This window comes from Embiotoca jacksoni, unplaced genomic scaffold (genome assembly GCF_022577435.1).
Source record: "Embiotoca jacksoni isolate LCO1_2020_lvr unplaced genomic scaffold, fEmbJac1.0.p SCAF_92, whole genome shotgun sequence".
Classification (NCBI taxonomy): Eukaryota; Metazoa; Chordata; class Actinopteri; family Embiotocidae; genus Embiotoca; species Embiotoca jacksoni.
In genome coordinates, this window is record NW_027185450.1 from 427501 (window position 1) to 453226 (window position 25726).

The 25726-nt window shown below is 36.7% G+C and overlaps 1 protein-coding gene across 4 annotated transcripts in view; it reads right to left on the minus strand.

Annotated features, from left to right (window-relative positions):
• Positions 1-25332, minus strand: part of ltbp1 (latent transforming growth factor beta binding protein 1) — a 145711-nt gene extending 120379 nt beyond the window's left edge. For all 4 annotated transcript variants that reach the window (XM_069141860.1, XM_069141859.1, XM_069141858.1 and 1 more), the window contains exon 1: positions 24630-25332. In XM_069141860.1, the coding sequence (XP_068997961.1) occupies positions 24630-25027 (398 nt within the window). In that variant the 5' untranslated portion in view covers positions 25028-25332. The remainder of the gene's footprint in view (positions 1-24629) is intronic.
• Positions 25333-25726: the final 394 nt, after the last annotated feature.

The following is a 25726-nucleotide window of genomic DNA, read 5'->3' on the forward strand; positions in this document are numbered from 1 at the left end:
GAGAAAAGGAAGAAGGTCAGGAGCAATAGACTGGAGAATGTGATGGGATGGGGAGGGGGGTTTGGAGGGTGGAGGTTACCAAGGTAACAACTTGATTGGGAGACTTCTCAGTCTGGATGTTAAAGTCACCCAGAAGGACAAGTGGAGGACCATGTTCTGGGACGTTTGACAGGAGGACGTCTAATTCGTCCAAGAAATCTCCCAAAGGACCTGGAGGACGGTAGAGGACAACAATGTTTAATTGTACCAGATGAGTAACTGTCACAGCATGAAACTCAAGAGACAGTGAGGTAGGAAGTGGAAGTGGGTAAAGAGAAAAACTCCATTTAGGGAGATGAGTAGACCTGTAGCCCCCCCCCCTCCTCCTCCCCACCAGGGAGTCTGGGGGTGTGGCTGAAGGAGATGACAGAGGAGAGAGCAGCAGGGTGGATGTGTTGTCTGGTGTGATCCAGGTCTCAGTGAGACCAAGGAAGTCCAGCGATTGCTGGATAGCAAAGCCAGAGATGAAGTCTGTCTTGCGGGTCACGTCATCAACTATCGTCATCAACTATCAGTGACGTCATCAACCCTCAGTGATGTCATCATCCATCGGTGATGTCATCAACCATCATCCATCAGTGATGTCATCAACCATCAGTGATGTCATCGTTGGTTTGTGAACGTTATGAATCCTCCAGTTCAGATTCTGTCCGTCACCATCTTGCTAGTTCGGAGCAGTTTGGAGCAGGAAGTGACCATATTTGGACGAGCTGGGGGAGGAGCCAGAGGTGGATCTGACCGATCTGATTGGAAACCTGACGATACTACGTCCCGCCATTTACACACTTTATCACAGCACTTCACATCTGCTACTTACTTTAGCATAGCAGTTAGCGCTGTCCTGTGTCTTATGTTTGGTTATTGCTCCGCCTCCTTCAGTGATAATGGAACATGTAATAAGTGTAGTTTATTTTGGTGATGGCGGCGAGGCTCAGTGAATATAAAGAGTGGCTCTGCACCATGAAAACCCGATGGATACGTTCAGAGACTGTTCCTGTCATGTGCAGCAGCGTGACACACCCGGAGGAGGAGGAAGGTAAAACCCTCATTAAGGAAGTATTTAACTTTAGTTGCTTGATCAAAATCAGCAGCTGAGTTACACATGCTCTGCTGAGCAGTGCTCAGGTGAGAGGGGTAGGTGGAGCTAGAGGTGGGGAAGATTTCCATATTCATGAGGTGTGGAGTTACGTCATCTGTTTCGGGGTTTACTCTGTCAGCAGAGGAACTTAAAACAATTTACTTAGAAGATGGTGAATAAAATCTGTCTCATTTTTTCATAGTTCATATTCAACTGAGGATTCATAATTTTATTTATCATTCAATCACAAACTTGATTTGTTATTTAATCTGTTTGCTTTTAGTGATTTTAATTGCCATTAATTCTTTTACATTTGCACACAGGTTTATTTTAAAGGCTGTACATGTGTTTTATTTAGTAATAGTAATTAATATTTAGCGAACCAGGAAGTGTGCTGAAGGTGTACCTCCTTCACAACAGCTGCAGGAAGACGACCCACCGACATCAGTAAAGCACAGGTGTAAATAATAAAATGTCCGACAGTTGAATTCCATTAAAGTGCTTCAGTTTCAGGCTCCTTGTTTCTGACTCAGTGTCACAGCTCACACACTGCTGGCAAATATCATATTAACATCATCAACTTTCTTCAGATTTGTCCAAATAAAACCTTGTTTCATGTTGAACTTGTGTCTCAACATAGACTAAAAACAACGCAGACAATTATCATGATAATATTTATCTAAAGAATTTACACTGTGCCATGAAAATAATAATTATCACAACAGATTGGTAAAACCAGGCTCAATGTTAATAGTTTGGAAGAGAGATTTTCTCATCCTCCCACAGTCAGTCTGACTCCAGCAGACTTTTCTACATTTTCATCAGCCAGCTTCTTTATCAATATTCATATCTGTTCTTTTTCATGACAAATATATCATTTTTTTAAAAGAATAAATTCAATGCTTGAAATGTGTTAAATATGAAAACGTGTTGTTTCGACAGCAGTAATGTTTACGTCAGTAAGTCTCTCTAAACTCAATAGCTCACTGAAACTAACACTGTCAATAACGTAAATAATGTTCGTGACATCATCATTTCTGCTCAGTGTTTTGAAGACGACAGACATCAGTCAGCATCTGTCTGCTTCTATCCAACACAACACGTTTTTTGTCTTCATTTTGCTTCGATGCTGTGAAAGAACACTTCGGCGCTGCATCTGCTATCTCTCTTAGCAGCTAACTTTAAAAGAATTTGTCTAATTTGAATAAACCTTACAGACTAAGCTGAACTCAGCAGCCAAACATTTCTCCATCCTGAGTTTAGGACAGTCTGAGATTGTCACCACAATGAGAATAGCTGGTCCACTTTAAAGGTCGGTCCACCTTAAGTCAGCCTGGTGATGTTAGTGTGGCCCTGACTCAGAGGTTCCTTCCCTCTCATCAGCAGGTGGATCCTCCACTCAGGAACATGGCTGTGGTTGGTTGTTTCTCTACGCTGCTGTGGTTGGTTGTTGGTTGTTTCTCTACGCTGCTGTGATTGGTTGTTTCTCTACGCTGCTGTGGTTGGTTGTTGGTTGTTTCTCTACGCTGCTGTGATTGGTTGTTTCTCTACACTGCTGTGGTTGGTTGTTTCTCTACACTGCTGTGGTTGGTTGTTTCTCTACGCTGCTGTGGTTGGTTGTTTCTTAGCACCCCGTGCTGTGATTGGTGGTTGGTTGTTTCTCCACAGTGCTGTGATTGGTTGTTTCTCTACACTGCTGTGGTTGGTTGTGTCTCCACGCTGCTGTGGTTGGTTGTTTGTCTATGCTGCTGTGATTGGTGGTTGGTTGTTTCTCTACGGTGCTGTGATTGGTGGTTGGTTGTTTCTCTACGGTGCTGTGATTGGTGGTTGGTTGTTTCTCTACGGTGCTGAAAACACTGATGCTGAATGATATTCTTTATTCTGTCTAAACTTCACTCAGTAATGACATTTTTAGATTTCTTTCCATTGACCCATTTTTTTTTTTAGTTTATAGTGACTTTCCTGTTGTAAACATTACTGTTGCTGTAGAAACAATATTTAAAATATTATTTTTTTTAAATAATAATTTGAAAAAAACATTTCTCAGTAATGAAAATGACCCAGCAAGAGAAGTGATGAAGAACTGGAATTATAAAAGTATGGATAAAATAATAATTCCATTTAAACTGCTGGATATAGACTTCGATGAGGACATTGCAGTTAAAGCCTATTCACTAAAAGCCAGTAGTTTTACCAGTATTTTGTGATTGTTTTTATGGCACACAGTACATTTAGTAAATAAATAATGTCATTGTAATGGTTCAAAATTACATGAAAATGCAGAAAATTTAAATGACTTTGATGGACCTACTTAAACATCATTGCACTTAGCTGCCTCTACTGGTCAGTGATTGGTCGACCCTTCAGAGTGGCTGAGAAAACATTAATGCTAGCAGTTTTTCCAGACTAGCTGGAACTTGCAGCTTCAGTCTGTGCTGAGCCCTGTTTGGTTTGCTGAGTCACTCTGAAGGTCGACTAATCACAGACCAGTAGAGGCAGCTAAGTGCGATGATGTTGAAGTAGCTCAATCAATGCCAGCGGTGGCAGAGCGGCTTCAGTGATATCACCAACCATCAGTGATGTCACCAACCATCAGTGATGTCATCATCCATCAGTGATGTCATCAACCATCAGTGATGTCATCGTTGGTTTGTGAACATTATGAATCCTCCAGTTCAGATTCTGTCCGTCACCATCTTGCTAGTTCGGAGCGGTTTGGAGCAGGAAGTGACCATATTTGGACGAGCTGGGGGAGGAGCCAGCGATGGATCTGACCGATCTGATTGGAAACCCGATGATACTACGTCCCGCCCACCGATAGCTGTAACCTGACTGCACCACAGGCCTGTCAATCAAACAGACACGCCCCCCAAAAAAGGTCTTCTTGAATCTTCTTTTCTAATGAATGAGGGATTATTTTCAGATGGACCTCCAGAAAACTAATAAGAAGGAGTGACTTTAGCTAACAACACCGAGATAACTGATGGACACATTTTATTCACTTTGGATTTGATGAGAGAAGTTGAATGGGAGTCTATGGAGCCGGAGGCTTTTTGGAGCAGACCTCTAGTGGCACTCGCTGGTATTGCAGCTGAAAACACTTCTGGATCAGAACCATTTTACAGACCTGAAGCTACGAACACTTTTATATCCTGTCTGTAGTTTATATCCAGTCTGTGGTTTTATATCCAATCTGTAGTTTTATATCCAGTCTGTAGTTTTATATCTAGTCTGTAGTTTTATGTCCAGTCTGTGGTTTTATATCCAGTCTGTGGATTTATATCCAGTCTGTAGTTTATATCCAGTCTGTAGTTTTATGTCCAGTCTGTGGTTTTATATCCAGTCTGTGGTGGTTTGATATCCAGTCTGTGGTGGTTTGATATCCAGTCTGCGGTTTTATATCCAGTCTGCGGTTTTATATCCAATCTGTAGTTTTATATCCAGTCTGTGGTTTTATATCTAGTCTGTGGTTTTATATCCAGTCTGTAGTTTTATATCCAGTCTGTGGATTAATATCCAGTCTGTAGTTTTATATGCAGTCTGTAGTTTTATATCCAGTCTGTGGTGGCTTTATATCCAGTCTGTAGTTTTATATCCAGTCTGTGGTTTTATATCTAGTCTGTGGTTTTATATCCAGTCTGTAGTTTTATATCCAGTCTGTGGATTAATATCCAGTCTGTAGTTTTATATGCAGTCTGTAGTTTTATATCCAGTCTGTGGTGGCTTTATATCCAGTCTGTAGTTTTATATCCAGTCTGTGGTTTTATATCTGGTCTGTAGTTTTATATCCAGTCTGTGGATTTATATCCAGTCTGTACTTTTATATCCAGTCTGTGGTTTTATATCTAGTCTGTAGTTTTATATCCAGTATGTAGTTTAATATCCAGTCTGTAGTTTTATGTCCAGTCTGTAGTTTATATCCAGTCTGTAGTTTTATATCTAGACTGTAGTTTTATGTCCAGTCAATGGTTTTATATCCAGTCTGTGGTTTTATATCCAGTCTGTAGTTTTATATCCAATCTGTGGTGGTTTTATATCCAGTCTGTAGTTTTATATCTAGTCTGTGGTTTTATATCCAGTCTGTAGTTTTATATCCAGTCTGTGGATAAATATCCAGTCTGTAGTTTTATATCCAATCTGTGGTGGTTTTATATCCAGTCTGTAGTTTTATATCCAGTCTGTGGTTTTATATCTAGTCTGTAGTTTTATGTCCAGTCTGTGGTTTTATATCCAGTCTATGGTGGTTTTATATCCAGTCTGTAGTTTTATATCCAGTCTGTGGTTTTATATCCAGTCTGTGGTTTTATATCCAGTCTGTAATTTTATATCCAGTCTGTGGTTTTATATCTAGTCTGTAGTTTTATATCCAGTCTGTGGATTTATATCCAGTCTGTAGTTTTATATCCAGTCTGTGGTTTTATATCTAGTCTGTAGTTTTATATCCAGTCTGTGGATTTATATCAAATCTGTGGTGGTTTGATATCCAGTCTGTGGTGGTTTGATATCCAGTCTGCGGTTTTATATCCAGTCTGCGGTTTTATATCCAATCTGTAGTTTTATATCCAGTCTGTGGTTTTATATCTAGTCTGTGGTTTTATATCCAGTCTGTAGTTTTATATCCAGTCTGTGGATTAATATCCAGTCTGTAGTTTTATATGCAGTCTGTAGTTTTATATCCAGTCTGTGGTGGCTTTATATCCAGTCTGTAGTTTTATATCCAGTCTGTGGTTTTATATCTAGTCTGTGGTTTTATATCCAGTCTGTAGTTTTATATCCAGTCTGTGGATTAATATCCAGTCTGTAGTTTTATATGCAGTCTGTAGTTTTATATCCAGTCTGTGGTGGCTTTATATCCAGTCTGTAGTTTTATATCCAGTCTGTGGTTTTATATCTGGTCTGTAGTTTTATATCCAGTCTGTGGATTTATATCCAGTCTGTACTTTTATATCCAGTCTGTGGTTTTATATCTAGTCTGTAGTTTTATATCCAGTATGTAGTTTAATATCCAGTCTGTAGTTTTATGTCCAGTCTGTAGTTTATATCCAGTCTGTAGTTTTATATCTAGACTGTAGTTTTATGTCCAGTCAATGGTTTTATATCCAGTCTGTGGTTTTATATCCAGTCTGTAGTTTTATATCCAATCTGTGGTGGTTTTATATCCAGTCTGTAGTTTTATATCTAGTCTGTGGTTTTATATCCAGTCTGTAGTTTTATATCCAGTCTGTGGATAAATATCCAGTCTGTAGTTTTATATCCAATCTGTGGTGGTTTTATATCCAGTCTGTAGTTTTATATCCAGTCTGTGGTTTTATATCTAGTCTGTAGTTTTATGTCCAGTCTGTGGTTTTATATCCAGTCTGTGGTGGTTTTATATCCAGTCTGTAGTTTTATATCCAGTCTGTAGTTTTATATCCAGTCTGTGGTTTTATATCCAGTCTGTAATTTTATATCCAGTCTGTGGTTTTATATCTAGTCTGTAGTTTTATATCCAGTCTGTGGTTTTATATCTAGTCTGTAGTTTTATATCCAGTCTGTGGATTTATATCAAATCTGTGGTGGTTTTATATCCAGTCTGTAGTTTAATATCCAGTCTGTAGTTTTATATCCAGTCTGTAGTTTTATATCCAGTCTGTGGTTTAATATCCAGTCTGTAGTTTATATCCAGTCTGTAGTTTTATATCTAGACTGTAGTTTTATGTCCAGTCTGTGGTTTTATATCCAGTCTGTAGTTTTATGTCCAGTCTGTAGTTTATATCCAGTCTGTAGTTTTATATCTAGACTGTAGTTTTATGTCCAGTCAATGGTTTTATATCCAGTCTGTGGTTTTATATCCAGTCTGCGGTTTTATATCCAGTCTGTAGTTTTATGTCCAGTCTGTAGTTTATATCCAGTCTGTAGTTTTATATCTAGACTGTAGTTTTATGTCCAGTCAATGGTTTTATATCCAGTCTGTGGTTTTATATCCAGTCTGTAGTTTTATATCCAATCTGTGGTGGTTTTATATCCAGTCTGTAGTTTTATATCCAGTCTGTGGTTTTATATCTAGTCTGTGGTTTTATATCCAGTCTGTAGTTTTATATCCAGTCTGTGGATTAGTATCCAGTCTGTAGTTTTATATCCAATCTGTGGTGGTTTTATATCCAGTCTGTAGTTTTATGTCCAGTCTGTGGTTTTATATCTAGTCTGTAGTTTTATGTCCAGTCTGTGGTTTTATATCCAGTCTGTGGTGGTTTTATATCCAGTCTGTAGTTTTATATCCAGTCTGTGGTTTTATATCCAGTCTGTAATTTTATATCCAGTCTGTGGTTTTATATCTAGTCTGTAGTTTTATATCCAGTCTGTGGATTTACATCCAGTCTGTAGTTTTATATCCAGTCTGTGGTTTTATATCTAGTCTGTAGTTTTATATCCAGTCTGTGGATTTATATCAAATCTGTGGTGGTTTTATATCCAGTCTGTAGTTTTATGTCCAGTCTGTAGTTTATATCCAGACTGTAGTTTTATGTATAGACTGTAGTTTTATGTCAAGTCAATGGTTTTATATCCAGTCTGTGGTGGTTTTATATCCAGTCTGTAGTTTTATATCCAGTCTGTGGTTTTATATCCAGTCTGTAATTTTATATCCAGTCTGTGGTTTTATATCTAGTCTGTAGTTTTATATCCAGTCTGTGGATTTATATCCAGTCTGTAGTTTTATATCCAGTCTGTGGTTTTATATCTAGTCTGTAGTTTTATATCCAGTCTGTGGATTTATATCCAGTCTGTAGTTTTATGTCCAGTCTGTAGTTTATATCCAGACTGTAGTTTTATGTCTAGACTGTAGTTTTATGTCCAGTCAATGGTTTTCTATCCAGTCTGTGGTTTTATATCCAGTCTGTAGTTTTATATCCAATCTGTGGTGGTTTTATATCCAGTCTGTAGTTTTATATCCAGTCTGTGGTGGTTTTATATCCAGTCTGTAGTTTTATGTCCAGTAGGTGGTTTAATATCCAGTCTGTAGTTTTATATCCAATCTGTGGTGGTTTTATATCCAGTCTGTAGATTTATATCCAGTCTGTGGATTTATATCCAGTCTGTAGTTTTATATGCAGTCTGTAGTTTTATGTCCAGTCTGTGGTTTTATATCCAGTCTGTAGTTTTATATCCAGTCTGTAGTTTATATCCAGTCTGTAGTTTTATATCCAGTCTGTGGTTTAATATTCAGTCTGTAGTTTAATATCCAGTCTGTAGTTTTATATCTAGACTGTAGTTTTATGTCCAGTCAATGGTTTTATATCCAGTCTGTGGTTTTATATCCAGTCTGTAGTTTTATATCCAGTCTGTGGATTAATATCCAGTCTGTAGTTTTATATCCAGTCTGTGGATTTATATCAAATCTGTGGTGGTTTTCTATCCAGTCTGTAGTTTAATATCCAGTCTGTAGTTTTATATCCAGTCTGTGGTTTAATATCCAGTCTGTAGTTTATATCCAGTCTGTAGTTTTATATCTAGACTGTAGTTTTATGTCCAGTCTGTGGTTTTATATCCAGTCTGTGGTTTTATATCCAGTCTGCGGTTTTATATCCAGTCTGTAGTTTATATCCAGTCTGTAGTTTTATATCTAGACTGTAGTTTTATATCCAGTCTGTAGTTTAATATCCAGTCTGTGGTTTTATATCCAGTCTGTGGTTTAATATCCACTCTGTAGTTTATATCCAGTCTGTAGTTTTATGTCCAGTCTGTGGTTTTATATCCAGTCTGTAGTTTTATGTCCAGTCTGTGGTTTTATATCTAGTCTGTAGTTTTATATCCAATCTGTGGTGGTTTTATATCCAGTCTGTGGTTTAATATCCAGTCTGTGGTTTTATATCCAGTCTGTAGTTTAATATCCAGTCTGTAGTTTTATATCCAGTCTGTGGTTTAATATCCAGTCTGTAGTTTTATATCCAGTCTGTAGTTTATATCCAGTCTGTGGTTTTATATCCAGTCTGTGATGGTTTTATATCCAGTCTGTAGTTTTATGTCCAGTATGTGGTTTTATATCCAGTCTGTGGTGGTTTTATATCCAGTCTGTAGTTTTATATCCAGTCAGTGGTTTAATATTCAGTCTGTAGTTTAATATCCAGTCTGTAATTTTATATCCAGTCTGTGGATTTATATCCAGTCTGTAGTTTTACATCCAGTCTGTGGTTTTATATCTAGTCTGTAGTTTTATATCCAGTCTGTGGATTTATATCCAGTCTGTAGTTTTATATCCAGTATGTAGTTTAATATCCAGTCTGTAGTTTTATATCCAGTCTGTGGTTTTATATCCAGTCTGTAGTTTAATATCCAGTCTGTAGTTTTATATCCAGTATGTAGTTTAATATCCAGTCTGTAGTTTTATATCCAGTCTGTGGTTTTATATCCAGTCTGTGGTTTTATATCCAGTCTGTAGTTTAATATCCAGTCTGTAGTTTTATATCCAGTCTGTGGTTTAATATCCAGTCTGTAGTTTTATATCCAGTCTGTAGTTTATATCCAGTCTGTGGTTTTATATCCAGTCTGTGGTGGTTTTATATCCAGTCTGTGGTGGTTTTATATCCAGTCTGTAGTTTTATGTCCAGTATGTAGTTTTATATCCAGTCTGTAGTTTTATATCCAGTCTGTAGTTTAATATCCAGTCTGTAGTTTTATATCCAGTCTGTAGTTTATATCCAGTCTGTAGTTTATATCCAGTCTGTAGTTTTATATCCAGTCTGTGGTTTAATATTCAGTCTGTAGTTTAATATCCAGTCTGTAGTTTAATATCCAGTCTGTAGTTTTATATCTAGACTGTAGTTTTATGTCCAGTCAATGGTTTTATATCCAGTCTGTGGTTTTATATCCAGTCTGTAGTTTTATATCCAATCTGTGGTGGTTTTATATCCAGTCTGTAGTTTTATATCCAGTCTGTGGTTTTAAATCTAGTCTGTGGTTTTATATCCAGTCTGTAGTTTTATATCCAGTCTGTGGATTAATATCCAGTCTGTAGTTTTATATCCAGTCTGTGGATTTATATCAAATCTGTGGTGGTTTTATATCCAGTCTGTAGTTTAATATCAAGTCTGTAGTTTTACATCCAGTCTGTAGTTTTATATCCAGTCTGTGGTTTAATATCCAGTCTGTAGTTTATATCCAGTCTGTAGTTTTATATCTAGACTGTAGTTTTATGTCCAGTCTGGGGTTTTATATCCAGTCTGTGGTTTTATATCCAGTCTGCGGTTTTATATCCAGTCTGTAGTTTATATCCAGTCTGTAGTTTTATATCTAGACTGTAGTTTTATATCCAGTCTGTAGTTTAATATCCAGTCTGTGGTTTTATATCCAGTCTGTGGTTTAATATCCAGTCTGTAGTTTATATCCAGTCTGTAGTTTTATGTCCAGTCTGTGGTTTTATATCCAGTCTGTAGTTTTATGTCCAGTCTGTGGTGGTTTTATATCCAGTCTGTAGTTTAATATCCAGTCTGTAGTTTTATATTCAGTCTGTGGTTTAATATCCAGTCTGTAGTTTTATATCCAGTCTGTGGTTTAATATCCAGTCTGTGGTTTTATATCCAGTCTGTAGTTTAATATCCAGTCTGTAGTTTTATATCCAGTCTGTGGTTTAATATCCAGTCTGTAGTTTTATATCCAGTCTGTAGTTTATATCCAGTCTGTGGTTTAATATCCAGTCTGTGGTTTTATATCCAGTCTGTAGTTTAATATCCAGTCTGTAGTTTTATATCCAGTCTGTGGTTTAATATCCAGTCTGTAGTTTTATATCCAGTCTGTAGTTTATATCCAGTCTGTGGTTTTATATCCAGTCTGTGGTGGTTTTATATCCAGTCTGTAGTTTTATGTCCAGTATGTGGTTTTATATCCAGTCTGTGGTGGTTTTATATCCAGTCTGTAGTTTTATATCCAGTCAGTGGTTTAATATTCAGTCTGTAGTTTAATATCCAGTCTGTAATTTTATATCCAGTCTGTGGATTTGTATCCAGTCTGTAGTTTTATATCCAGTCTGTGGTTTTATATCTAGTCTGTAGTTTTATATCCAGTCTGTGGATTTATATCCAGTCTGTAGTTTTATATCCAGTATGTAGTTTAATATCCAGTCTGTAGTTTTATATCCAGACTGTGGTTTTATATCCAGTCTGTGGTTTAATATCCAGTCTGTAGTTTAATATCCAGTCTGTAGTTTTATATCCAGTATGTAGTTTAATATCCAGTCTGTAGTTTTATATCCAGTCTGTGGTTTTATATCCAGTCTGTGGTTTTATATCCAGTCTGTAGTTTAATATCCAGTCTGTAGTTTTATATCCAGTCTGTGGTTTAATATCCAGTCTGTAGTTTTATATCCAGTCTGTAGTTTATATCCAGTCTGTGGTTTTATATCCAGTCTGTGGTGGTTTTATATCCAGTCTGTGGTGGTTTTATATCCAGTCTGTAGTTTTATGTCCAGTATGTAGTTTTATATCCAGTCTGTACTTTTATATCCAGTCTGTAGTTTAATATCCAGTCTGTAGTTTTATATCCAGTCTGTAGTTTATATCCAGTCTGTAGTTTATATCCAGTCTGTAGTTTTATATCCAGTCTGTGGTTTAATATCCAATCTGTGGTGGTTTTATATCCAGTCTGTAGTTTTATATCCAGTCTGTGGTTTTAAATCTAGACTGTAGTTTTATGTCCAGTCAATGGTTTTATATCCAGTCTGTGGTTTTATATCCAGTCTGTAGTTTTATATCCAATCTGTGGTGGTTTTATATCCAGTCTGTAGTTTTATATCCAGTCTGTGGTTTTAAATCTAGTCTGTGGTTTTATATCCAGTCTGTAGTTTTATATCCAGTCTGTGGATTAATATCCAGTCTGTAGTTTTATATCCAGTCTGTGGATTTATATCAAATCTGTGGTGGTTTTATATCCAGTCTGTAGTTTAATATCCAGTCTGTAGTTTTACATCCAGTCTGTAGTTTTATATCCAGTCTGTGGTTTAATATCCAGTCTGTAGTTTATATCCAGTCTGTAGTTTTATATCTAGACTGTAGTTTTATGTCCAGTCTGTGGTTTTATATCCAGTCTGTGGTTTTATATCCAGTCTGCGGTTTTATATCCAGTCTGTAGTTTAATATCCAGTCTGTAGTTTTATATTCAGTCTGTGGTTTAATATCCAGTCTGTAGTTTTATATCCAGTCTGTGGTTTAATATCCAGTCTGTGGTTTTATATCCAGTCTGTAGTTTAATATCCAGTCTGTAGTTTTATATCCAGTCTGTGGTTTTATATCCAGTCTGTGGTGGTTTTATATCCAGTCTGTAGTTTTATGTCCAGTATGTGGTTTTATATCCAGTCTGTGGTGGTTTTATATCCAGTCTGTAGTTTTATATCCAGTCAGTGGTTTAATATTCAGTCTGTAGTTTAATATCCAGTCTGTAATTTTATATCCAGTCTGTGGATTTATATCCAGTCTGTAGTTTTATATCCAGTCTGTGGTTTTATATCTAGTCTGTGGTTTTATATCCAGTCTGTGGATTTATATCCAGTCTGTAGTTTTATATCCAGTATGTAGTTTAATATCCAGTCTGTAGTTTTATATCCAGTCTGTGGTTTTATATCCAGTCTGTGGTTTTATATCCAGTCTGTGGTTTAATATCCAGTCTGTAGTTTAATATCCAGTCTGTAGTTTTATATCCAGTATGTAGTTTAATATCCAGTCTGTAGTTTTATATCCAGTCTGTGGTTTTATATCCAGTCTGTGGTTTTATATCCAGTCTGTAGTTTTATATCCAGTCTGTAGTTTTATATCCAGTCTGTGGTTTAATATCCAGTCTGTAGTTTTATATCCAGTCTGTAGTTTATATCCAGTCTGTGGTTTTATATCCAGTCTGTGGTGGTTTTATATCCAGTCTGTGGTGGTTTTATATCCAGTCTGTAGTTTTATGTCCAGTATGTAGTTTTATATCCAGTCTGTAGTTTTATATCCAGTCTGTAGTTTAATATCCAGTCTGTAGTTTTATATCCAGTCTGTAGTTTATATCCAGTCTGTAGTTTATATCCAGTCTGTAGTTTTATATCCAGTCTGTGGTTTAATATTCAGTCTGTAGTTTAATATCCAGTCTGTAGTTTAATATCCAGTCTGTAGTTTTATATCTAGACTGTAGTTTTATGTCCAGTCAATGGTTTTATATCCAGTCTGTGGTTTTATATCCAGTCTGTAGTTTTATATCCAATCTGTGGTGGTTTTATATCCAGTCTGTAGTTTTATATCCAGTCTGTGGTTTTAAATCTAGTCTGTGGTTTTATATCCAGTCTGTAGTTTTATATCCAGTCTGTGGATTAATATCCAGTCTGTAGTTTTATATCCAGTCTGTGGATTTATATCAAATCTGTGGTGGTTTTATATCCAGTCTGTAGTTTAATATCCAGTCTGTAGTTTTACATCCAGTCTGTAGTTTTATATCCAGTCTGTGGTTTAATATCCAGTCTGTAGTTTATATCCAGTCTGTAGTTTTATATCTAGACTGTAGTTTTATGTCCAGTCTGTGGTTTTATATCCAGTCTGTGGTTTTATATCCAGTCTGCGGTTTTATATCCAGTCTGTAGTTTATATCCAGTCTGTAGTTTTATATCTAGACTGTAGTTTTATATCCAGTCTGTAGTTTAATATCCAGTCTGTGGTTTTATATCCAGTCTGTGGTTTAATATCCAGTCTGTAGTTTATATCCAGTCTGTAGTTTTATGTCCAGTCTGTGGTTTTATATCCAGTCTGTAGTTTTATGTCCAGTCTGTGGTTTTATATCTAGTCTGTAGTTTTATATCCAATCTGTGGTGGTTTTATATCCAGTCTGTAGTTTAATATCCAGTCTGTAGTTTTATATCCAGTCTGTGGTTTAATATCCAGTCTGTAGTTTTATATCCAGTCTGTGGTTTAATATCCAGTCTGTAGTTTTATATCCAGTCTGTAGTTTATATCCAGTCTGTGGTTTTATATCCAGTCTGTGGTGGTTTTATATCCAGTCTGTAGTTTTATGTCCAGTATGTGGTTTTATATCCAGTCTGTGGTGGTTTTATATCCAGTCTGTAGTTTTATATCCAGTCAGTGGTTTAATATTCAGTCTGTAGTTTAATATCCAGTCTGTAATTTTATATCCAGTCTGTGGATTTGTATCCAGTCTGTAGTTTTATATCCAGTCTGTGGTTTTATATCTAGTCTGTAGTTTTATATCCAGTCTGTGGATTTATATCCAGTCTGTAGTTTTATATCCAGTATGTAGTTTAATATCCAGTCTGTAGTTTTATATCCAGACTGTGGTTTTATATCCAGTCTGTGGTTTAATATCCAGTCTGTAGTTTAATATCCAGTCTGTAGTTTTATATACAGTATGTAGTTTAATATCCAGTCTGTAGTTTTATATCCAGTCTGTGGTTTTATATCCAGTCTGTGGTTTTATATCCAGTCTGTAGTTTAATATCCAGTCTGTAGTTTTATATCCAGTCTGTGGTTTAATATCCAGTCTGTAGTTTTATATCCAGTCTGTAGTTTATATCCAGTCTGTGGTTTTATATCCAGTCTGTGGTGGTTTTATATCCAGTCTGTGGTGGTTTTATATCCAGTCTGTAGTTTTATGTCCAGTATGTAGTTTTATATCCAGTCTGTAGTTTTATATCCAGTCTGTAGTTTAATATCCAGTCTGTAGTTTTATATCCAGTCTGTAGTTTATATCCAGTCTGTAGTTTATATCCAGTCTGTAGTTTTATATCCAGTCTGTGGTTTAATATTCAGTCTGTAGTTTAATATCCAGTCTGTAGTTTAATATCCAGTCTGTAGTTTTATATCTAGACTGTAGTTTTATGTCCAGTCAATGGTTTTATATCCAGTCTGTGGTTTTATATCCAGTCTGTAGTTTTATATCCAATCTGTGGTGGTTTTATATCCAGTCTGTAGTTTTATATCCAGTCTGTGGTTTTAAATCTAGTCTGTGGTTTTATATCCAGTCTGTAGTTTTATATCCAGTCTGTGGATTAATATCCAGTCTGTAGTTTTATATCCAGTCTGTGGATTTATATCAAATCTGTGGTGGTTTTATATCCAGTCTGTAGTTTAATATCCAGTCTGTAGTTTTACATCCAGTCTGTAGTTTTATATCCAGTCTGTGGTTTAATATCCAGTCTGTAGTTTATATCCAGTCTGTAGTTTTATATCTAGACTGTAGTTTTATGTCCAGTCTGTGGTTTTATATCCAGTCTGTGGTTTTATATCCAGTCTGCGGTTTTATATCCAGTCTGTAGTTTAATATCCAGTCTGTAGTTTTATATTCAGTCTGTGGTTTAATATCCAGTCTGTAGTTTTATATCCAGTCTGTGGTTTAATATCCAGTCTGTGGTTTTATATCCAGTCTGTAGTTTAATATCCAGTCTGTAGTTTTATATCCAGTCTGTGGTTTAATATCCAGTCTGTAGTTTTATATCCAGTCTGTAGTTTATATCCAGTCTGTGGTTTTATATCCAGTCTGTGGTGGTTTTATATCCAGTCTGTAGTTTTATGTCCAGTATGTGGTTTTATATCCAGTCTGTGGTGGTTTTATATCCAGTCTGTAGTTTTATATCCAGTCAGTGGTTTAATATTCAGTCTGTAGTTTAATATCCAGTCTGTAATTTTATATCCAGTCTGTGGATTTATATCCAGTCTGTAGTTTTATATCCAGTCTGTGGTTTTATATCTAGTCTGTGGTTTTATATCCAGTCTGTGGATTTATATCCAGTCTGTAGTTTTATATCCAGTATGTAGTTTAATATCCAGTCTGTAGTTTAATATCCAGTCTGTGGTTTTATATCCAGTCTGTGGTTTTATATCCAGTCTGTGGTTTAATATCCAGTCTGTAGTTTAATATCCAGTCTGTAGTTTTATATCCAGTATGTAGTTTAATATCCAGTCTGTAGTTTTATATCCAGTCTGTGGTTTTATATCCAGTCTGTGGTTTTATATCCAGTCTGTAGTTTAATATCCAGTCTGTAGTTTTATATCCAGTCTGTGGTTTAATATCCAGTCTGTAGTTTTATATCCAGTCTGTAGTTTATATCCAGTCTGTGGTTTTATATCCAGTCTGTGGTGGTTTTATATCCAGTCTGTGGTGGTTTTATATCCAGTCTGTAGTTTTATGTCCAGTATGTAGTTTTATATCCAGTCTGTAGTTTTATATCCAGTCTGTAGTTTAATATCCAGTCTGTAGTTTTATATCCAGTCTGTAGTTTATATCCAGTCTGTAGTTTTATATCCAGTCTGTGGTTTAATATTCAGTCTGTAGTTTAATATCCAGTCTGTAGTTTAATATCCAGTCTGTAGTTTTATATCTAGACTGTAGTTTTATGTCCAGTCAATGGTTTTATATCCAGTCTGTGGTTTTATATCCAGTCTGTAGTTTTATATCCAATCTGTGGTGGTTTTATATCCAGTCTGTAGTTTTATATCCAGTCTGTGGTTTTAAATCTAGTCTGTGGTTTTATATCCAGTCTGTAGTTTTATATCCAGTCTGTGGATTTATATCAAATCTGTGGTGGTTTTATATCCAGTCTGTAGTTTAATATCCAGTCTGTAGTTTTACATCCAGTCTGTAGTTTTATATCCAGTCTGTGGTTTAATATCCAGTCTGTAGTTTATATCCAGTCTGTAGTTTTATATCTAGACTGTAGTTTTATGTCCAGTCTGTGGTTTTATATCCAGTCTGTGGTTTTATATCCAGTCTGCGGTTTTATATCCAGTCTGTAGTTTTATATCTAGACTGTAGTTTTATATCCAGTCTGTAGTTTAATATCCAGTCTGTGGTTTTATATCCAGTCTGTGGTTTAATATCCAGTCTGTAGTTTATATCCAGTCTGTAGTTTTATGTCCAGTCTGTGGTTTTATATCCAGTCTGTAGTTTTATGTCCAGTCTGTGGTTTTATATCTAGTCTGTAGTTTTATATCCAATCTGTGGTGGTTTTATATCCAGTCTGTAGTTTAATATCCAGTCTGTAGTTTTATATCCAGTCTGTGGTTTAATATCCAGTCTGTAGTTTTATATCCAGTCTGTGGTTTAATATCCAGTCTGTGGTTTTATATCCAGTCTGTAGTTTAATATCCAGTCTGTAGTTTTATATCCAGTCTGTGGTTTAATATCCAGTCTGTAGTTTTATATCCAGTCTGTAGTTTATATCCAGTCTGTGGTTTTATATCCAGTCTGTGGTGGTTTTATATCCAGTCTGTAGTTTTATGTCCAGTATGTGGTTTTATATCCAGTCTGTGGTGGTTTTATATCCAGTCTGTAGTTTTATATCCAGTCAGTGGTTTAATATTCAGTCTGTAGTTTAATATCCAGTCTGTAATTTTATATCCAGTCTGTGGATTTATATCCAGTCTGTAGTTTTATATCCAGTCTGTGGTTTTATATCTAGTCTGTAGTTTTATATCCAGTCTGTGGATTTATATCCAGTCTGTAGTTTTATATCCAGTATGTAGTTTAATATCCAGTCTGTAGTTTTATATCCAGTCTGTGGTTTTATATCCAGTCTGTGGTTTTATATCCAGTCTGTGGTTTAATATCCAGTCTGTAGTTTAATATCCAGTCTGTAGTTTTATATCCAGTATGTAGTTTAATATCCAGTCTGTAGTTTTATATCCAGTCTGTGGTTTTATATCCAGTCTGTGGTTTTATATCCAGTCTGTAGTTTAATATCCAGTCTGTAGTTTTATATCCAGTCTGTGGTTTAATATCCCGTCTGTAGTTTTATATCCAGTCTGTAGTTTATATCCAGTCTGTGGTTTTATATCCAGTCTGTGGTGGTTTTATATCCAGTCTGTGGTGGTTTTATATCCAGTCTGTAGTTTTATGTCCAGTATGTAGTTTTATATCCAGTCTGTAGTTTAATATCCAGTCTGTAGTTTTATATCCAGTCTGTAGTTTATATCCAGTCTGTAGTTTATATCCAGTCTGTAGTTTTATATCCAGTCTGTGGTTTAATATTCAGTCTGTAGTTTAATATCCAGTCTGTAGTTTAATATCCAGTCTGTAGTTTTATATCTAGACTGTAGTTTTATGTCCAGTCAATGGTTTTATATCCAGTCTGTGGTTTTATATCCAGTCTGTAGTTTTATATCCAATCTGTGGTGGTTTTATATCCAGTCTGTAGTTTTATATCCAGTCTGTGGTTTTAAATCTAGTCTGTGGTTTTATATCCAGTCTGTAGTTTTATATCCAGTCTGTGGATTAATATCCAGTCTGTAGTTTTATATCCAGTCTGTGGATTTATATCAAATCTGTGGTGGTTTTATATCCAGTCTGTAGTTTAATATCCAGTCTGTAGTTTTACATCCAGTCTGTAGTTTTATATCCAGTCTGTGGTTTAATATCCAGTCTGTAGTTTATATCCAGTCTGTAGTTTTATATCTAGACTGTAGTTTTATGTCCAGTCTGTGGTTTTATATCCAGTCTGTGGTTTTATATCCAGTCTGCGGTTTTATATCCAGTCTGTAGTTTATATCCAGTCTGTAGTTTTATATCTAGACTGTAGTTTTATATCCAGTCTGTAGTTTAATATCCAGTCTGTGGTTTTATATCCAGTCTGTGGTTTAATATCCAGTCTGTAGTTTATATCCAGTCTGTAGTTTTATGTCCAGTCTGTGGTTTTTTATCCAGTCTGTAGTTTTATGTCCAGTCTGTGGTTTTATATCTAGTCTGTAGTTTTATATCCAATCTGTGGTGGTTTTATATCCAGTCTGTAGTTTAATATCCAGTCTGTAGTTTTATATCCAGTCTGTGGTTTAATATCCAGTCTGTAGTTTTATATCCAGTCTGTGGTTTAATATCCAGTCTGTGGTTTTATATCCAGTCTGTAGTTTAATATCCAGTCTGTAGTTTTATATCCAGTCTGTGGTTTAATATCCAGTCTGTAGTTTTATATCCAGTCTGTAGTTTATATTCAGTCTGTGGTTTTATATCCAGTCTGTGGTGGTTTTATATCCAGTCTGTAGTTTTATATCCAGTCAGTGGTTTAATATTCAGTCTGTAGTTTAATATCCAGTCTGTAATTTTATATCCAGTCTGTGGATTTATATCCAGTCTGTAGTTTTATATCCAGTCTGTGGTTTTATATGTAGTCTGTAGTTTTATATCCAGTCTGTGGATTTATATCCAGTCTGTAGTTTTATATCCAGTATGTAGTTTAATATCCAGTCTGTAGTTTTATATCCAGTCTGTGGTTTTATATCCAGTCTGTGGTTTTATATCCAGTCTGTGGTTTAATATCCAGTCTGTAGTTTAATATCCAGTCTGTAGTTTTATATCCAGTATGTAGTTTAATATCCAGTCTGTGGTTTTATATCCAGTCTGTGGTTTTATATCCAGTCTGTAGTTTAATATCCAGTCTGTAGTTTTATATCCAGTCTGTGGTTTAATATCCCGTCTGTAGTTTTATATCCAGTCTGTAGTTTATATCCAGTCTGTGGTTTTATATCCAGTCTGTGGTGGTTTTATATCCAGTCTGTGGTGGTTTTATATCCAGTCTGTAGTTTTATGTCCAGTATGTAGTTTTATATCCAGTCTGTAGTTTTATATCCAGTCTGTAGTTTAATATCCAGTCTGTAGTTTTATATCCAGTCTGTGGATTTATATCCAGTCTGTAGTTTTATATCCAGTCTGTGGTTTTATATCCAGTCTGCGGTTTTATATCCAGTCTGTAGTTTATATCCAGTCTGTAGTTTTATATCTAGACTGTAGTTTTATATCCAGTCTGTAGTTTAATATCCAGTCTGTGGTTTTATATCCAGTCTGTGGTTTAATATCCAGTCTGTAGTTTATATCCAGTCTGTAGTTTTATGTCCAGTCTGTGGTTTTTTATCCAGTCTGTAGTTTTATGTCCAGTCTGTGGTTTTATATCTAGTCTGTAGTTTTATATCCAATCTGTGGTGGTTTTATATCCAGTCTGTAGTTTAATATCCAGTCTGTAGTTTTATATCCAGTCTGTGGTTTAATATCCAGTCTGTAGTTTTATATCCAGTCTGTGGTTTAATATCCAGTCTGTGGTTTTATATCCAGTCTGTAGTTTAATATCCAGTCTGTAGTTTTATATCCAGTCTGTGGTTTAATATCCAGTCTGTAGTTTTATATCCAGTCTGTAGTTTATATCCAGTCTGTGGTTTTATATCCAGTCTGTGGTGGTTTTATATCCAGTCTGTAGTTTTATGTCCAGTATGTGGTTTTATATCCAGTCTGTGGTGGTTTTATATCCAGTCTGTAGTTTTATATCCAGTCAGTGGTTTAATATTCAGTCTGTAGTTTAATATCCAGTCTGTAATTTTATATCCAGTCTGTGGATTTATATCCAGTCTGTAGTTTTATATCCAGTCTGTGGTTTTATATGTAGTCTGTAGTTTTATATCCAGTCTGTGGATTTATATCCAGTCTGTAGTTTTATATCCAGTATGTAGTTTAATATCCAGTCTGTAGTTTTATATCCAGTCTGTGGTTTTATATCCAGTCTGTGGTTTTATATCCAGTCTGTAGTTTAATATCCAGTCTGTAGTTTTATATCCAGTCTGTGGTTTAATATCCCGTCTGTAGTTTTATATCCAGTCTGTAGTTTATATCCAGTCTGTGGTTTTATATCCAGTCTGTGGTGGTTTTATATCCAGTCTGTAGTTTAATATCCAGTCTGTAGTTTTATATCCAGTCTGTGGTTTTATATCCAGTCTGTGGTTTAATATCCAGTCTGTAGTTTAATATCCAGTCTGTAGTTTTATATCCAGTATGTAGTTTAATATCCAGTCTGTAGTTTTATATCCAGTCTGTGGTTTTATATCCAGTCTGTAGTTTAATATCCAGTCTGTAGTTTTATATCCAGTCTGTGGTTTAATATCCCGTCTGTAGTTTTATATCCAGTCTGTAGTTTATATCCAGTCTGTGGTTTTATATCCAGTCTGTGGTGGTTTTATATCCAGTCTGTGGTGGTTTTATATCCAGTCTGTAGTTTTATGTCCAGTATGTAGTTTTATATCCAGTCTGTAGTTTTATATCCAGTCTGTAGTTTAATATCCAGTCTGTAGTTTTATATCCAGTCTGTGGATTTATATCCAGTCTGTAGTTTTATATCCAGTCTGTGGTTTTATATCCAGTCTGCGGTTTTATATCCAGTCTGTAGTTTATATCCAGTCTGTAGTTTTATATCTAGACTGTAGTTTTATATCCAGTCTGTAGTTTAATATCCAGTCTGTGGTTTTATATCCAGTCTGTGGTTTAATATCCAGTCTGTAGTTTATATCCAGTCTGTAGTTTTATGTCCAGTCTGTGGTTTTTTATCCAGTCTGTAGTTTTATGTCCAGTCTGTGGTTTTATATCTAGTCTGTAGTTTTATATCCAATCTGTGGTGGTTTTATATCCAGTCTGTAGTTTAATATCCAGTCTGTAGTTTTATATCCAGTCTGTGGTTTAATATCCAGTCTGTAGTTTTATATCCAGTCTGTGGTTTAATATCCAGTCTGTGGTTTTATATCCAGTCTGTAGTTTAATATCCAGTCTGTAGTTTTATATCCAGTCTGTGGTTTAATATCCAGTCTGTAGTTTTATATCCAGTCTGTAGTTTATATCCAGTCTGTGGTTTTATATCCAGTCTGTGGTGGTTTTATATCCAGTCTGTAGTTTTATGTCCAGTATGTGGTTTTATATCCAGTCTGTGGTGGTTTTATATCCAGTCTGTAGTTTTATATCCAGTCAGTGGTTTAATATTCAGTCTGTAGTTTAATATCCAGTCTGTAATTTTATATCCAGTCTGTGGATTTATATCCAGTCTGTAGTTTTATATCCAGTCTGTGGTTTTATATGTAGTCTGTAGTTTTATATCCAGTCTGTGGATTTATATCCAGTCTGTAGTTTTATATCCAGTATGTAGTTTAATATCCAGTCTGTAGTTTTATATCCAGTCTGTGGTTTTATATCCAGTCTGTGGTTTTATATCCAGTCTGTGGTTTAATATCCAGTCTGTAGTTTAATATCCAGTCTGTAGTTTTATATCCAGTATGTAGTTTAATATCCAGTCTGTAGTTTTATATCCAGTCTGTGGTTTTATATCCAGTCTGTGGTTTTATATCCAGTCTGTAGTTTAATATCCAGTCTGTAGTTTTATATCCAGTCTGTGGTTTAATATCCCGTCTGTAGTTTTATATCCAGTCTGTAGTTTATATCCAGTCTGTGGTTTTATATCCAGTCTGTGGTGGTTTTATATCCAGTCTGTGGTGGTTTTATATCCAGTCTGTAGTTTTATGTCCAGTATGTAGTTTTATATCCAGTCTGTAGTTTTATATCCAGTCTGTAGTTTAATATCCAGTCTGTAGTTTTATATCCAGTCTGTGGATTTATATCCAGTCTGTAGTTTTATATCCAGTCTGTAGTTTAATATCCAGTCTGTAGTTTTATATCCAGTCTGTAGTTTATATCCAGTCTGTAGTTTTATATCCAGTCTGTGGATTTATATCCAGTCTGTAGTTTTATATCCAGTCTGTGGATTTATATCCAGTCTGTAGTTTTATATCCAGTCTGTGGTTTAATATCCAGTCTGTAGTTTTATATCCAGTCTGTAGTTTATATCCAGTCTGTGGTTTTATATCCAGTCTGTGGTGGTTTTATATCCAGTCTGTAGTTTTATATCCAGTCTGTAGTTTAATATCCAGTCTGTAGTTTATATCCAGTCTGTGGTTTTATATCCAGTCTGTGGTGGTTTTATATCCAGTCTGTGGTGGTTTTATATCCAGTCTGTAGTTTTATGTCCAGTATGTAGTTTTATATCCAGTCTGTAGTTTTATATCCAGTCTGTAGTTTAATATCCAGTCTGTAGTTTTATATCCAGTCTGTGGATTTATATCCAGTCTGTAGTTTTATATCCAGTCTGTGGTTTAATATCCAGCCTGTAGTTTTATATCCAGTCTGTAGTTTATATCCAGTCTGTGGTTTTATATCCAGTCTGTGGTGGTTTTATATCCAGTCTGTAGTTTTATGTCCAGTATGTGGTTTTATATCCAGTCTGTGGTGGTTTTATATCCAGTCTGTAGTTTTATATCCAGTCAGTGGTTTAATATTCAGTCTGTAGTTTAATATCCAGTCTGTAATTTTATATCCAGTCTGTGGATTTATATCCAGTCTGTAGTTTTATATCCAGTCTGTGGTTTTATATGTAGTCTGTAGTTTTATATCCAGTCTGTGGATTTATATCCAGTCTGTAGTTTTATATCCAGTATGTAGTTTAATATCCAGTCTGTAGTTTTATATCCAGTCTGTGGTTTTATATCCAGTCTGTGGTTTTATATCCAGTCTGTGGTTTAATATCCAGTCTGTAGTTTAATATCCAGTCTGTAGTTTTATATCCAGTATGTAGTTTAATATCCAGTCTGTAGTTTTATATCCAGTCTGTGGTTTAATATCCCGTCTGTAGTTTTATATCCAGTCTGTAGTTTATATCCAGTCTGTGGTTTTATATCCAGTCTGTGGTGGTTTTATATCCAGTCTGTGGTGGTTTTATATCCAGTCTGTAGTTTTATGTCCAGTATGTAGTTTTATATCCAGTCTGTAGTTTTATATCTAGTCTGTAGTTTTATATCCAGTCTGTAGTTTATATCCAGTCTGTAGTTTTATATCTAGTCTGTAGTTTTATATCCAGTCTGTAGTTTATATCCAGTGGATGTGTGGGTCACACATCCACAGAGTGAATGTAGGTATTGTAACAGCAGTTAATGATTTAGATCCACAGCACCTTTCCACCAAGTTTCATAAAAATCAGGCCTGTAGTTTGTTCATATTCCTGATGAAGAAGCAAAACAACAAACTAAGAGCACAACCTCCTTGGTGGAAAAAAAAAATGAATTAAATGATACTCAATCAGAATAACAACAACAAGGTGTAACTTCCTCTCCCTCACAGGTGCAGTGAAGTAACTAGAGGGTCAGTGAATGCAGCCTGAACACACCCACGGAGGGGAGGCCTCGTGGGGGGAGGGGGGTGACATCACCTTGAGGGATCCCAGAGTGTGTGGGGCCCTCACAGCTCGGAACAGAGGGCCACTTGTTATGTGGTGTGACTCTCCTGTCAAACTGAATAATAACAGTGTTTAGCAGAGATCCAGTTCTGGTAGAAACCGTGTGTTCCCTCTCAGACATGCGCAGTGGACACACAGCTCCACTTTCTCAATCAAGAACCATTTCATCTGATATAAAGTGATGCAAGAGGACGTTATCATCAGTGTTCATTTCATCCGAAGTCAAACTGAGTCCGTTTGACGGGTCAGACTGAGACCTGCGCAGTGAGAGGCCGGATCAACTCTGTCATGTTCAGTTAGTGTCGGAGTCTGAAGTTAAACTTCCTCCACTGTTAGTTTCAGGTTAAATATCGTGTGTATGGCTGATAATCGGCTGCAGAACTGTGTTTTATATGTTAACTGTCTTCTAGAAGTTATTAAGTTCCCCCTCCTCCCCCCAGCAGCCAACATTCCTCCGTGGCGCCCTGATCCAGAGCCTCTTACCCAGACATCTTCACGAGCTGCTGCGGCTGCTGGCTCTGCTCCTGCCGGACGACCTGCTGGCTGAACTGCGGGGCTGAAGCCGCCTGGTTCCCCATCCGGCGGGTCCGGACCGGGCCGCCGAAGTTGGCGGTGAGCTCCACGTTGTAGGAGTGCGGCTGTCCCGCGGGGCCGTGACGCGTCGAGATGGAGCTGACTCGCATCCCGCCGTCCGCTCCGGCTGACCCCGGCACCGGGCCCGGCCCCGGCCCCGGCCCCGGCACCGGCCCCGGGCCCGACTGCAGCACGTACAGCCTCCTGAAGCCGCTCCGGCTCTGCTGCCCCTCCGCTGACACACAAACCGGGGAGAGGAACAAACCGAAGGAGAACAAGAGGCCCCATCTGATCCAAGACACATCCATACCGAGCACGGAGGGAAGGGAAAAAGTTTGCTGGGAAAGAAAAGAGGTCCCGGTTCTGTGAAAACTCCGTTCAGTTGTTCCGACTGTGAAAAAGTTGAGTATTCCTGAACATAGTCCTGCAGGCAGCGACTCTCAGCCCGGTGTGGCAGCGCACAGGAACGGCCAACTTTCCTCCGGAGAAACGTCTCCAATAAAAGGTGGAAGTGTTCCCGGGGTGGAGGTGTCTGTGGCCCCGCGGTCCGCTCTTCCTCTCCGGGCTGCGCTGGTTTCTCGGAGCCTGACGAGTGAGAAGTCCAGGAAAGTTTCTCCGTTGGAGGTGAACGGTGTCAGCAGCGCGAGCAGCCAGCCTCCAGACATGACGTCAGGAGGGGGAGCCACTCACCGGCCCGGGGGCCCGCAGGGTGTCCGCGGACCCGAACCGAACCACACACACTGTAAAATGGGTTTCTATGAGCCAGTATGGGCACTGATGGAGGCCATAGCTGTCCATATTTCTATTTGTTGTGTCTGAGGTTCATCTTCTTCATATTTCCACATATTCTGCTTTTATCTCACTCACAGCTTCTTGATCTCAACATGATTAAAAGTGTTTGTGTTCAGTTTCACTTCCAGATCATTTCATTTAACCTCCTGTTTTTAGTTGATATGTCAGCAGAAGAAAATCTGGAATGAAACCATCTTTAGTACCACAAAATGAAG